Source organism: Gavialis gangeticus, unplaced genomic scaffold, assembly GCF_001723915.1.
Source record: "Gavialis gangeticus isolate Ggan-Ray unplaced genomic scaffold, GavGan_comp1, whole genome shotgun sequence".
Taxonomy (NCBI): domain Eukaryota; kingdom Metazoa; phylum Chordata; order Crocodylia; family Gavialidae; genus Gavialis; species Gavialis gangeticus.
The window spans coordinates 57421933-57437345 of record NW_017729031.1 but is presented as its reverse complement, the minus strand read 5'-3'; the positions used below and the strand labels follow the sequence as shown (position 1 = coordinate 57437345).

The following is a 15413-nucleotide window of genomic DNA, read 5'->3' as shown; positions in this document are numbered from 1 at the left end:
AAATTCTCATAGAGAATTTTAAAATGTTTTGGTTTTCTTCCTTGAAGGAAAAATAGAAATCCTCTATGAAGCATCACCACCTCTCTCAGCAGAGCTCTAGAATAGGCTTCACTAGACCCAAATGAATGAATAAGAGAAGTGTAAAATGAGATATAATACTATTCTAAAGATGCCTCACCTCTATCTTTTATTTCCTTCCTCTTATATATATTAAGAGGAAGACAGTAGACTTGATAAGGTGGGGAGTAATGAGGAAAAAAAGTAGGACTTCCTTTAACAGAAGATTTTACATACAGTTACTTTTAAAATGCCCAGCCCTCCAAGTCTACACTTGTTAAAAAGTTTAAAAACACGTTAACATCTGTTGTCAAGACGTATGCAAGCGATACTTAACACAGGAAAAGAGTTTACTTCTCTAGGTTAGGACTTATGATCCAGCATCCGAGAGAATGTAGCTATTTCAGCATGTCTGCATGTCTCGGAATGTGTACTTCTTTTTTAATTATTTTATTTGCATTTTCAACAAAGTTTTTACCAGATATTTTTAAGTATGAGAAGATCCTAAATATTATAGAGAGTGAATCAAAACTAGAATTCTTATTTACTGAAAACATGTAATAGATCTATAAAAATGAGATTGGAAAAGGCCTTTTTTAGATAATCCAGTCTTCCTTCTACTGAACTAGGATTGTTCTCAAAATGGAGGTTTTTAAATATGGGTTTATAAATGAAACAGGCATTTTCAGTGTCCATGGGTCCTGCAGAAGTTGGATGTTGGTTCCAGCAGTGTTTCCATAATCCAGCTTTCAAAAAATCAGGAGTCTGTCATAAAAAAATCCCCTAAAATAAATCTAAAAATAACGATTTTGATTTCTTTTTTTGATTTGCTTTCTGACCCTTTTGAGTGCAACCATGAGGGCTGATAGGAAACTTACAAAAGTTAGAAAACTTACTTTTGTAAGTTTTCTCATGTAATTACAGTAAAATCCCTGTTATCTGGCATTTGAGTAACCGGAACACTCAATTAACTGGAATTTCTGGCACGGGGGGGTGGAATTTTGCACACTGCAGCAGCCGCCACCCACCACCCTGCACTGCAGCTGCTCTGCGTGCAGCCACCACCAATTCCCCTCCCTCCCCCTGCTCCACCTCTGGCTGAATACTGCCAGCCTCAGGGAAACAGAAGTTTTAGAAACCTGGCATCCCCCATTCCCTACTCGTGCTGGATAACAGAGATTTTACTGTACTTGTCTGCAGACCTGACCCCTGTAGTAAGGCACTAAAAATTACAAGACTCATGACAAAATCATTAGTTTTGGCAATACTGTGTGTTCCTCAAAATTCTAGTTACAACATCATCTTTTGATACTTACTTTAAATAGTTAAAATAAATGAAAATATAAATGGGGAGCAAAATAAATAAATAAAAAGCTAAAGATATATCCTGACTGCCTTCAGATGGATACATTTCAGGGAACTGAATGTGTATAACAGTCTCCAGCCCCTGCAACTGCTGTCATATAATTGTAATGATTGGAACCTTAGTCTACTTGTGAAGTTTTGTCATATGCCAAGCCAGTAGCCAACCTTATTTGTGTCTGTTGAATTATAATCTGTAACTTCAGTAGTTTGTCATACACCAAGCCAGTCACTTAATATTACGTCTTTTCAATATAGTGATCTGGAGCAAGCTTTTGCCTTGCAGATAAGAACTAACAGATAAAATTGGTATATACTCTATCTTCAGTATTAAACATCATTACTCATAACTGCAATTCATTTAGCATTCATTACCAAATAGGCTGTTTTGCTTTTAGTTGTAAGTATGAATAATGAATCACAGTATTGTATCTTCTGTGAACTCAATGAATGCTGCTTTTTTGTTCATTTTCTTTTGTGCCATATTCTGTTACAGGGATGGTCAACCTTTATAATCAGCAAAGCTTGCTTTACAGCCTGCCAAGAGGTGAAGGCACACACACCATTTGTAGTTACATAAAATATATTTTTCATTCCTCCATAATGAGAATTAAGTACAAACAGCTGCAGACTTTGCTTGTGCTTCAGTCTGTCTTGGTGAATGAAGAGGGATGTAACATTTAACTTCTCTGCCAATGATTTCAGGAAAGAAGCTGTAGCCAAACAGCTTTGCTCTTCATGCAGAAATTAGAGGAAAAGGGTAGGTGTAACGGGGCCTTCCCGAGGCCAGTCAGAAGTTGGCCTGCCCACCTGTTTCTGGGCTAACCACCCACCTCTCTATCCTGCCACACCTTGTTGTTTAATAATTGTTGTCTTCATTAGGCGGGAGGCTGCCCTTTGGCGGCCGTGTTCTTCTGGGCCTATGTATGCAGCTCCATCCATCCCTGTACTGCATCCCAAACCTTGCAGATGACACGCACGCACGCACGCACGCACGCACGCACACACGCACGCACACGCACACACACGATGTTCCCTTACACCACAACTGGTGCTCCTGGGTCTCACAGGGACCCTCACTTCCTCCCTGGAGCAACAGGTCATTGTGCTGTCCCTTTAGGTCTTTCTTTCGACCCACACTTGGCCTCCTTCTGGTAGAAGACTTACCAGGGTCAGGACTTGCCCCTGACTCTTTGGTTGAGCCTCCCTTCCCTCTCCCCCCAACTCAGCCTCTGGCCTAAAATACAGCCTCGGGCATCCACAAAATGCCTTGGCTTCTTCCCCACGCATGGGACTATGCCCACACTAGGGCCTCTACACCACGCCCCACCCTGGGGTGTTCTCATCATCCCCACAATCAACTACTCATGGGGCTGGCCCTTGTGCTGCCCTTCAGGCTCACTCCCAGTTCGGCCCTCCCCAGCCCCCCTCATGCACAGCCCTTCAGGCCTACTCCCCTTCACCCTACTCTGTGCAGGGCCACCTATATCCCTGCCCTTCCCAACTGCCCTCCCTCTCACACTACACAGTGGGCCCCCCTTCTCCAGGGCCACGCAGCTATCCCCAACCAGGGGCCTCTGGAGTCTTTCTGCCCTGCTGGCTCAGGTGGCTGCAGCTGTGCCTGGCCCCACTGCTCTCCTGGGGTCTTCCACCCCCTAGGGCTCAGGTGGCTGTAGCTGTGCCTGACCCTCGTACCTACTGAACTGTGGGGGCTAGGGGTTAAGGCACCCCAACCTGCCTTTTACCGGCCTGGTAACTGACATGGCTTTTTCTGAGGACTCCTGCACCACCAGGAGCCCCACCAGGCCACCCATCCCTGGCAGGGTGCAGTTTTAGGTCATGCCCAGAACCAAGAACCTCCTAGCCATTCCCATTCACTCTTACCCTTACCTCCTCATGTTTCTGCTGCAGCAGTGTTTCTACCTGAGCTGGCAGCAGCAAACTGCAGCCTTTATATACCTGCTGCTTAAAATGGCTGCTGCCTTCAGGCATTGGGCAGCTACCTGACTCTGCCCTTAAAGTGCAGACACCTAAAAGTGCACTGCCACAGGAAAGAACCACTTTTTTTGTAATTTAACAAACCAGACAAAAGGAGCACAGTGTTTGAGGAGGAAGTCCTCTTCAGAAAATCTTTCCAGCATTCATTGATATATGTCAAAAAATTATTAGATTAAGCCCTTAATGAAGCTCTACAACAAAGCATGTAGATTCTGATACCTCTTGTATTTTTGTATCTAAAATTTTCTCTTTTCATATAAAATTTGAGAATTCTCCATTGTTCCTAGATTTGGACGTGGTAATTGTGCCATTTGTGTTGGAGAAACTAAGGAAATTCTACTTGGGTGCATATAGCTGTTCATGCTGTGCTTTAAAGTGTGCTAATTCTGTACCACTCTGCTGTTTTTCATCACTTGCAAAAAAGTGCTAAAGTTTGATTTGAGTACAGTAAAGGAAAAAGGCTTTTTTTTAATTCAGAACAACGGGTATGAATTTTTCCAGATTGCTCTTATTGATTGCCTTATCATTCATCACTTTGCTATTTTTTCCATTCTGGTCTTCATAGATTTCAGGCATTTAATGCAGTTTATGGTTACCAAAAAAAAAAAAAAAGTTGAGGGTGAATGACAAGCATGGTGTGAGGGGAAAACAGCTCATTGGATCAACTAATGTATGTGCTTGTTAACTGAACGAAATGACAGCACATGTTTCAGAGTCATTTGCACATATTAATGATTGAAAGTTAAAGTAATTTTAAGAGATTATTTCTCTGTTGTCAGGTGCAGAGTACTCTACAGAGAAAACAAGTGTTAACAGACTTAGTTTGAAGGTGATTTGCCAAGTCAAACTACTTGAGTAGAAGTTAAATGTGTGTCCTTTACAGTACATTAGTGTGTCAACACACTGATACCTTTACATTAACAATTTAGTTAAAAATGCTCTAGCATTGTTAAGATTCAGTTTAAAGAAAACAATAAAAATATATATTTTGGTTTAAAAAACCCAACCATTTATAACCGTTTTAAGATAGGTCAGTGTGGACCCAGTGTGGGCCCTCTTAAATTCTAATTAAAGTTCACATATTCAGATGTCATTTTGTTATTAGCTCAGAAAGATTAGTGAACAATCGTGAAAAGAGAGGGTCTGATTCTGCTAAGTCTTGAATGCCTCCTGCAGAGTGCTGAGCATATTTGTCCCCAGGGAACAAATGGACCTATGTGGGAGATGGCAAACACCTTGCAGGATTGGACTGTGAATCCTCTTGCTGAGAAAAGTGTTCTGAAACCAACATATATTTAATTTATTGTAAAATGAAATTGATATTGATCTTAACTTCTGTTATTTTCTCCTGAGTCAAGCATTTCCCAACTTGCCGAGTTATTACCTAGTAATGGATAAGTTGAATTAATTCTAATAGTGACTGGTGATCCTTGTTTGGCTGGCTACTGAATCTTTTCTGACCTGTTGTTAATCAGTTGAAATATCATAGCATATATCCCCCTGCACAAACTCTTGCTACAAGCTTGGCTATTCTGTTTTGGGGGGGGGTTTAATAAAAGAAATTAACTCTGTTAAAAATGCCTGACTTAAAATCTTTCTGTATTAAATAGAAAACTAAACTGCATTTAACTTCTGCCTTCTCTCAGTATATCAGTTGCAACAGGAAGCTCCCCATCCTAGAAGGATTACCTGCACTTGTGAGGTGAGTATCATATCATACCAAAGCTATGTATTGTCCATTAACTACACATCCAGAGTTAACACTGTGCATTCCATACAATTGCTATATGGGAGATGAGCAGTATTATGGAGTAGGTAATTTGAATATGTCACTGCGGGGGCCACCATCAGTTTGAAATGTGGTTGATTCATATGCAAGAGTTAAAAGGAATTTCAGGAGGTATACATGTCCCTGAGGAACTGTTAATGCTTGTGGTTTTTACAATTTATTTTAAAAATATTTGAAAAATTATTTCACGCTCCCCCTTCCCTTTTCACAATTTAAAACAAAAAATATATATTTTTGTCCTCTTGTGAGAGAGCACTAGAGTTGGGAAACTGCTTGTACAAGGGCAACTTTGGGCTTGTCTTTAGACAAACTGCTGTGAAATGCACATACAGAAAATAAACTAAAAGGATAGTGAATTTCTTCTTCCTTGTCAGGCTTCCAGTTAATCATCTGAAGTGTTACGGATGGTGGTAACTATTATGTTTTCTTGCATATAACACCCCCCCCAAATATAATACACATCTTGTTTTTGAAAAGCATTGTGAAGAATTTTTCCCCCAGAGTCATTGCTGCAGAGAGCAGGGACAGACCCTAATCTTCAGTTGACTCACTGTCCCTTTCCTGCTTAACTAAAACCCTAGCTGCTGCTGAAGACTGGTCTCCATGATGATGTCTGATTAATGCCATTTGGCAAGATGAGTGCTTGTTCATAGCTGTTTTGAAATCATAGATTAAAACATGGTAGAATTGTAATTGTTATTGAACAACCATGTTAAAGTTCTTATTCATAACTTTGTCCCATAGTTATACCCAGGATTTTGGAAAACATCAATTTCAATTTAAAAATTGCTGAAATGTTCTGTCTGACTGTTTTAAACAATATTGCAAAATCCTGTTCTTACTAAACAGCAATTGAAAGTTATTAATTTAAGATTTATTGCAACATTTTCATTGTGCACCAAGAGAAAATAATTTAATCTCTGGAATGTGTTTATCAGTTTGACATAGCATTAAATACAGGAAAGCATACTAGTGTAGGGGCATTAATAGGTTATAGCTTAGATCACAAAAAGGATTAATTTAATGAATTAAATAGGGATTTATTGGTATTCTCTTTCAAATGGCCAATTGCAGTTCTTCAAAATAGTCTGTCAACTAGTAAGATAAAAGATCTTAGTAGTTCAGCCTGCCTGCCCACACTGTGGCATTTGGCCTTCCTGTCAGACTGTGCCCCATGCCCCTGTGATTTCAGGACTCCTGTTTTAATTTTCACTAACTGGTTGGAATCAGCCTACGAAATCCCAGACTGTCCTGACCAAATCGGGACATATGGTTACCCTAGTGATAGACCAATTTTACATGAAACATACCTCTGGGAGATAAATTAGCTTTAAAAAATGTGTTTAGGGCTATTACTGAGTGCCCTGACAAAGAAACCTTACCCAGGCAATGATAGTGATGTAAATAAACGTTAATTCAATATTGAAAATGAGATTTTAATTACAAAAAAATCAGTATGTTCAAAGCCAAGATTCCCATTTCACCCTTTGAAGGTTGTTTCCTCTTTTATATATTCAACACAGTAGGTTTTTTCAAGATATACAAAAGCATGGCCCCTGTACTCAACTCCTTAAGTGTGTGACTAGTCCCATTGAAATCAATTTGATTGCTTCCAATTCTGTGGCACTCTGGCCATATTGAACTCACTGGGAATTTTGCCAGTGATTTCAAAGGGACTACTTATAATCCTTAAGTGTCTGCCTAAATGTTTTGACCTAGATGTATTGTTCTGTGTCCTTCAACCCTCTAGCAGTACTGTTTGTGACACAGACATGAAAAATGCAAAACTTTGTAAGATACCAATGCTTTAAATGGATATCACTTTCTCTCTGCATGTCCCTTTCCCTCTCCGTTCCTGAATTGTTTTCAACAAAATTCCTTTGGCATTTTCTCCCTTTCTAACTTCTTCTTTTGAAGAGGAAAGATATTACGAATTATTACAGTAGGAATAATTTGAGGAAGACTGCACTAGAAAGCTTGTCTAACATCCTAAATGTGTAGTTGGTCCAATAAAAGATATTGCTGTCAGAAATCTTTATCCCTCTACAATAGGAAAGTCATTACAAAAAACTTAATAACCATTAAGTTCTGAAGTTCTGAGACTGCCTGTCACAAATCAAGCCACTTTTGAGGGGAAGCTCTGCCTTGGAACTCCCCAAGAAGCAACCTTATTTGGTCTCCGTCTCCTGGAGGACCCTTTGAAGCCAGCCCTGGCATGGCTTCTCAAGGAAAGCTACTGGCTTGAGACCTGGCTTCAATTTGTCCCCGACTTCCCTAGTGATCTGATCTGACCCTAATTCCCTGCCTCAGAGAACTCCTTCTTTTTGGCCAGGTCCCAAAAAGGGGGTGTTTTCTTCTTCAAAGAGGGCAGAGGGGTCAGAGTCCTGGTGTCCCAAACAGCACTGCAGACTGCTCTGCATCAAATAGTCTTTATTGTGCCACAGTAGTCTCCTTCGTCCTTCTTTGGACTCCACTCTGTCCTCCCTGGGACTATTCTTTTATCTCCCTCTTTGTCTCCACCCTGGGAAGGACCCTTTCTTCCCCAGCTCTCTCAGAGCCTTACTTTTTCTCTTCAGGCACAGTCAGCAACATTCCCTACAAAGCTGTTACAGAAGTATAGTATTCAGCACCCGAACTAACTGTCACACAATAAAATTAAACATAATGTCATGGGGAGCTAATCAGTAGGGCCAGAGGGTCGGGGGGGGGGAGCTTTCATTTAAATAACAGATTTTGGGGGGTTTATCACAGAATTTGCAATTTTTTTTTTTAATCAGGGAAAACCAGGATTCCTGCTGATTTGGCTGTGTGTTTATTTTATTATTTTTATTACCCCTGCACACTACACTAACATGAACATTGTGATCTCTTTTCTGGGCCATATCTCTTATTGCACATCAGCGGATGCATCTACACAGAATGTTTAATGCAGAGCTGCCTAATTAGCTCCACAGTAAAATCTCCATGTGTACATGTGTAGCCCTATTAGGTCGTAGTAAACTAATAAATGCTTCTGTAAGTTAGTATGTGTAAATACAAGTACTATCCTGCAGCAGTGTTATTTACTGCCCAGCAGTGTATCTATAGACACTGACAAGATTGGCTGGGGCACAAGGGTGCTTCAGTGTGCAAGCTGCCTGCTAGCTAGCCCCACACTGGAGCACACTTGTGACCCAGCAAGCCTCTCCACAACACATCAAGCTGAATCAGAGCAGCCCTGGGCTGTCAGGATGACCTGGGCCCTTCGCCAGCTGGGGCTGTTCCAACCCAGCACAATGTGCTGCGGTTCTGGGCACATATATAGACGGGGTGCCTGGGAGCAATAAACTCCATCAAAATATGCACCAGAATTTAGTGCTTTACATTAATTGCAAGTGTAGATGCTCCCACTGTTTGCTAATGTAATAAAGTACTCGCTTGTAATACCTCCACACAAAGGTGCTTGGATTCGGCAATGGTGGGGTACCGTTTAGATTAGTATGGCAACCTCGACTTTGAAAACCTTTAATTTTTGTGCAGCCTCACTGTCTTAAAGACAAAAAAATGCGAAGTGTGGTAAAAAAGTACAACTGGAGAGAGAAGGCTTTAGAAGTTTGCAAGTTGTATAAGTCTTGATTTTTTCCTCATTGACAAACTGTAGTACAAAAGAGGGATACCTTTGTTTATCTTATAAGAACTGTCAGAAGAACAGCCCATGCCTGTTCAACTACTAGCTGGTGTTTTTATTCCTGTTAGTCATTGAAGTGTGAGAAAATGAGAAATAATGAATAGGAAATATACTAAGATTTCCTTTATAACATTATCTAGCAATAACACTAGACCACCAAGGCAAGGCATCAAGATATAAAATAATGCACTGTATATAAACATTACTAGTGGCTTTTACCAGTATAGTGGTGGTGGAAAAAGCCTAGAATATCAGCTTAGGACTGACCAGACCCACACTTGTTTTGTATATAAAATATGACAAGAACTGGCCCAATGATACTATGAAAACTTTCAAGCATGCAGGTGTTCATCTTTTAATTACAATTTACTCTGATTTTCTCATCCCAGGTTGTAACTAAAAGGTGTTGTATAGGTGATATATTGAAAAAAAAAATTGGGACCATTTTATAGAGAGAAAAGTGCTGCATCTAAGCAGTGCTTATTATGAATTGGTGACCCAGCTGCCTCAAAAGATTTACTGAACAATGTGCAGAACCATTCCTCCAGGTCAATGTAATGTCTGTCAGAAGCAATAGAGATAGTGAGAAATGATACAGAGCACCTTGAACTCTGAGTAGTGTCTGGATGAGCACTGAAGTCAGTTAGGAAAGTAAGGAATGGCTGTCTTGAGTATAACCTGAAATGTTCACAATTTTAATCCAAAACAAAATTATAATGTATGACAAGCTTGAATTTTTAATTATAAACATATCATGAGGTGGGAGGGAGGAAGAAGGAATACGTTAATTTAGGTTGATTTATAAATAGTAGATTAGGTTACAGTCTTGCTGAAGAACACTTCAGTATACCCACCATTTTTAGAAATTGTGAAGATTGAGAGCTGAAAGAGGCAGATTTGCATTTGCTACATAGATTTCTACAGTTTGTAAAGGATAGGTTATTTTTAATAGATTTCCATTTTGATATGAGGAAAAGATTATTTGGGTCAAAAGGTTATTTAGCTCAAAATTGAAGATAATCTAGACCTATTTTTACATAATAAAAATAACATGTAATAATGTACCAACAAGATGCATATTCTGCTTATCTTGATTGATTTTGTTCTATGGTGCACAACAGTGTTTTCATAATAAGTATTGAGCATATTGTGTAGCGGGGCCAAGTCTGAAGTGAAAATATGTTCAGTGAACAGCCACATGTTTAACCTTTCTCTGCAGTCTAAGCTCCTCCTGCTAGCACTGAACTTTGTGATCTGTTCTTTCTCAGCTGGACTTCTATTAGCAGCCATGAGCGAGGCAGTGGGGAGCAGAATCTTTTTTTTTTTTAGTAGTTGAATTATTCACCTGTATAAACAAATTCATAAATATTAGGAAGAGCATTCTAGTCCAAGAATATTAGAGGTTAAGGGGAAGGAAAGATATGTAATTCAGTAAAATATTAGAACATAAATTGTTCCCTCTGTATTATTTTATTTCTCTTGCTGAAATAAGCAAGAATGATGATTAAAGGACAAAAGCACTTGTTAAAGAGTATTTGGAAATCGCACCATAAATAGTTTTTATTTAGGGTGCCAAACATACACACTGCTACAACAGATAATGTAAAGAGTTATAACCAAGCAAATAACCCAGTAAGTTGAAAATGCTCCTACAGTAGTTAGAGCTTGACTCTCCAATCTGTTATGGCACTATTGTGTTGGTGTAATTCTGAGGTCAGTGGAATTACGTTGGGGTAAAACCAGCACAAATGACTGGAGAATCAAGGTTTGGATTTATGTGGTGGCATAGTGCAGCTGAGGCTGCTAACACAGTATCACAGTAAAAATACCATTTGGAGTCATGTTGTAATATTTAAAGATCTTTTAAGTTAACATCAGCCTTTTCCTATTATAACAGGAGATGTGGACATTGTGGGCACATCTACATGTACAAATAAGGAAAAGGAATAAACTCCAGCGCATATCATGCCAGAGTTTAATTTCTCCTGGGGACCGTGTTTACATGCCCAGGACCACAGCAGATTGAGCCAGGTCAGAACAGCGGGTGGGCCCTGAGGAGTCAGCATGCTAACCCAGGGCTGCTCCAATCCAGCTCAACATGCTTCAGAAGGCCTGGCTGGGGCATGAGGGTGCTTCAGCGTGGGGCTAGGCAGCAGGCAGCCCCTGCAGTGAAGCACCTTTGTGCCCCAGCCAGCCCTGTCAGATTCTACATGTGCAGTAAAGAACTTCGCCACAGGAGTAAATACAAGTACTGCCCTGGAGCAGAGGTAATTCATTTACTCTGTCCTAATAGCTCCACATGTATAGACAATGACGTTTTACTGTGGAGCTAATTATGTAGCTCCTTGGTAAATGTCTTGTGTAGATGCACTTTGTGTGTCCAAAGCACAGTACCTGTGTGCTTTGCATTTGTCCATATGTATACATATGCTTATAATATTCATAATGTTTGTATATAGGCCACCTTTTTGCTGTCACATCAGTGTACCTCATAATGAATTTGAAACAATTATTTGTGAAAAGATATCAGGCAGATCACATGATAGAGTTAATTAAAATCGCTGTCCCTTTTTTACCCTGCAATAAGATGCCATCCTAATTTACTGCTAATTGCTAACAAGCCCAATTGAGCAGGGTCTCTAAATACAATTGTCAGAGACCTTTGTAGGTAGTCAAAAAGCACTTGATTTCACTGAATGGGAGTACCTATTGCAAGTCTTTGTTTTAAGTTATCTTAAAGATGAGTTTATATGGATGATCTTCACCCTGAGTAACTTCCCAACTGCCATTGCAGTGGTAAATGAGCACATTTCAGAATGGGTCAATGTAAGACACTTGCAAGGTTATACTGTTCATCTGTTTGCTTATTTTATTAGCCATATGTGTCTTCAGGGGAAAAAGTCTGAAATGAAACCAAAGCCCCTAATATAGTAAACGATTAGCTCCTTTTTGGGGTCTGTGGGCACCACTACAATAAAAGTAAATAATAATTCAACAATACATAACACATACCTCACAATTCAGTTGATTATTTCCCATCTTTGATGCAGGGAAACACTGCCATCTCGCACGCCACAGAGTGATATGGCAAATGCTATTTTCATGTTTTGATTTTTTTTTAACATAGACCTATATAAAAGGTCTCTGATGAAAACACCATTTTTATTAGCCAAATGTCAGTGGTGATGCGTAGGAGGTGCATGGGGGCGCTCACCACTTAGGTAATGGGCAGGGAGGGCAGGCAGGAGCACTGGTGCCCCCCCTGCAAGCACCAGCTGATCACTGCAGCTGCTCCCAGAAGCGGCCACACCCACTCCTGGAAGTGGTGGCAGCGATTGGCCACAGGGCGGTGAGATCGGCTGCGGCCCCCCTTCTCAGCCAGCAGGACTGGTTGAAGGGGAGGCATATGCCCCCCCGACTAAGGTGGCACCAGTCACCCATGTAATAGTATTGATATGATTAAATAATTTACAAATTACTGTAATTTCAGGCTATACAAACAGCAGTAAGAAATTAAGCCCATAAATAAACATTTGTAAAGCTCAAAACATTTTGCAGTGGCACTTACCTGGACCTGGATGCAGGAGAAAACAAAGAAGCTGAGATTATGGTCATTGCTCATGTTAAAAAAAATTGATCCCAAAATACTGAGGAGACAATACAACATTATGTTGAGATGGGACATATGTTGACTGAATTTTAGCTCTATCAGGAACTGATTTAATTAAAATGATCATCCTCCTTCAGTTGCTTCATTTAGCCATATTTCTTTTCATAGACAATAAGTGGTTCCAAACTTAGAAAGCATTATTTTCCTGCTGTACACGAGGGTTGAGAAGAATGAAACTTAACTGTGGAAAATCTAAAAAGGAGGGTGATTTCTGCCAAATAGGTATAAGTGTTTTGACAGTTAAATTTTAGACGTTCCTTTGGCTCTGTCCTGGATTACATGGCTCTGTCCCACGCTGGTGACTCAGAAAGCACTTTTTGGCAGGAAACTACCATATTTACTTGAATATAACCCCCATCCCCCCAATAATTAGACTCTACATATAAAACGTATAAATTTACTATAACTTTTCAGGTATAGAATCTAATTATTGGAGGTTTGCCTTCAATTTTTCCATCTCCCACTGCTATAGCAGAGAAAGTAAATCTGAGGGAGTCAGGTTGCCCCCTTGCTCTCTGCTGCCCTCCATATTCTTCCCCCCTTGCAGCCCCTCCCCCCTACCTTACTGTCAGACCCAGCTCTCCCTGAGCACATAGACGTGAGGGGCAAATTTGAAAACAGTGGCCTTGAAATAAACATATGTGTAGTAATTTGCACATAGTACCCATAGATTAACTTTCCTTAATTGATTCATTTTACCTTTTTTTTGGAAACCGCTTTGAGTTTTAGCATAGGTATTCCATAAACACACTTTTAAGCAGCACTTTTGTACCTGCTTACATATAGTGGCAAACTGTGCTTGATATTAGTCCAAAGACAAAAAGCTTATGATTTACTATATAGTTCATTGAGCTGGGGCTGAGCAGAGGCAACAGCATTTCGAGCCACGATTACAAAAAGCACATATTCAGTACCAAAGCCAAGCTCAACACACAAAACAACATTCTGCATAAGCTCACAAATTCTAAGTTGGGAGCACATCCATCTTTGTGGTTGAATATGGCTGCACCACCTGGAGACTGTCAAGTCACAATAAAGATATTGACACTACCCGAAATGACGCATGTAAAATTATAGCACACTGCCTAAAACCCCTGTTCCCTGCCTATATGCACTAACTGGTATAGTGCCCCCTTACATCAGGAGGAAAGCAGAAGGTGACATTGACCGGTAGGTCCAACGACTGCCACCCACTATATGGACATCAACCAGTGCACCATCATCTCTCATCAAGAAATAGCTTTTTGTCCTCTACCACACCATTGACCACATCACCAGAATCAGCCAGAACTACCCTCTGGCAAAAAGAATGGAAAAACGAGGCAACAAAGCTGGTGAATGGAGCCAGTCAGGAATTTGCCCCCATCGAGGAGTTAGCACCTGGCTTCAACTACAAATGGCACACATGGCAGAGCCTGAACAGATTGAGAGTGGGTCTTGGAAGATGCAACTTTCTCATGAAATCATGGAGCCTCTGTGCAGCAGATCAGTGTTTTTGTCAGGAGAAGCAAACTATGGATCATCATCTATTCGGTATTTATGTATACTCCACCTATCTCCCCCCTCCCCCAAAGGATTTATGTGCTAATTATCCCCCCACTCATGACTGGAACCAAGTGTTCTTGTCATGAGTCCTGGGAACCTCAAAAAAAATTATATGCAGGTAAGGCACAGGGCAACCTGGTCCAGCTCCACCTCATGGGGAGGGGGGTGAGCCACACTAAACATATGTGACAAGATGAAACAGGAGTGACAGGGATTCTGGGTGAACTGTTTGGGGCCCCATTTGGTGATGTTTGCCAGGCATTAAAAGCCCATGAAGAAACAGGAATAATTGGAAATGGGAAAGAAAGGCACAGCTCAGCTGTGGGAATGAAGGGGAAGTGGAAATGTTTGCAGTGTAGTGGCTTACCATGACTTGTAAGAGAGTTGGTGCTGGGTGGACTGAGTGCAGTGGGTACTCCCATTTATCTTATTTAGATGGGCTGTCCTAACCTATCTTTGTGGTAGGTTCCCATCAGCATTCAAAGCCTGATCTATGCCTTGAAGGCTGAGAAAGGGATTGTCGACAGGACGTCACAGTGTAAGGAGTAGAGAAGGGAGACCCAAAGCTCAAAACAATGGCAGTGGTGGCAAGTAAACATGAGATGGGAAAAGATTTGAAGAGCAGAAATGAAGATCTGGAGACAGATGGAGAGTGGGCAAAGGTACAGCAGAAGGAAAGAAAAACAGTAGCAACAAGAGCAACGGTGGAGGCAGCAACGATGAGAGTGACGATGCCAGAAGGAAGACACGAGCAGAGGAGAGTGCGAGATGGCAAGAGCAGTAGGAGAAGGTATGTTGGGCAAGAAGCAGAGGATGACATGCTGGCTGACCAGGAGTGGCACAGCAGAAAAACATGGAAGAGACACTGAGAGGAGCAGAGGCTGCAGATAAAGGCAACCTTAACTGGTGACAGGAGGCAAATGGGATCGATGATGAACAGATATGATTTCTTGGAAAAGGTCCTGTTTGAGATTTTGGAGGTGCAGGCAGAGCATCTCACTGGCCTGATTGCTTTCTCTAACCAAAAGACTTGTGAATTGACTTACTCGGATGGAGAAGGGTATGAGAACTTTTGGAAGGAATATGCAGAGAAACATGGGAGGGAGGAATTAAGAGGGATATAAAGTTCATTACAGGGGAAAAGTCAAGAGAGACTGATTTATAGTTTGAACATGCATGGATTTACTAGAGGCAGAAGACATAGAAAGATGGATGGAAAACTATGCCCAAAGGGTAATGTTGGTATAGAAAATAACAAATATGTATCTGGACAGAGTCTTGGAGAGCACGAATAGTGTTACAAGCAGACAAATGGAGACCAGATG

General features: G+C 40.8%; 1 protein-coding gene across 2 annotated transcripts in view; it reads left to right on the top strand.

Moving 5' to 3' along the window:
• CHN1 (chimerin 1) overlaps nt 1–15413 on the top strand; it is a 176734-nt gene that overhangs the window by 42434 nt on the left and 118887 nt on the right. For both annotated transcript variants that reach the window (XM_019522955.1, XM_019522953.1), the window contains exon 3: nt 5064–5119. In XM_019522955.1, the coding sequence (XP_019378500.1) occupies nt 5064–5119 (56 nt within the window). The remainder of the gene's footprint in view (nt 1–5063; nt 5120–15413) is intronic.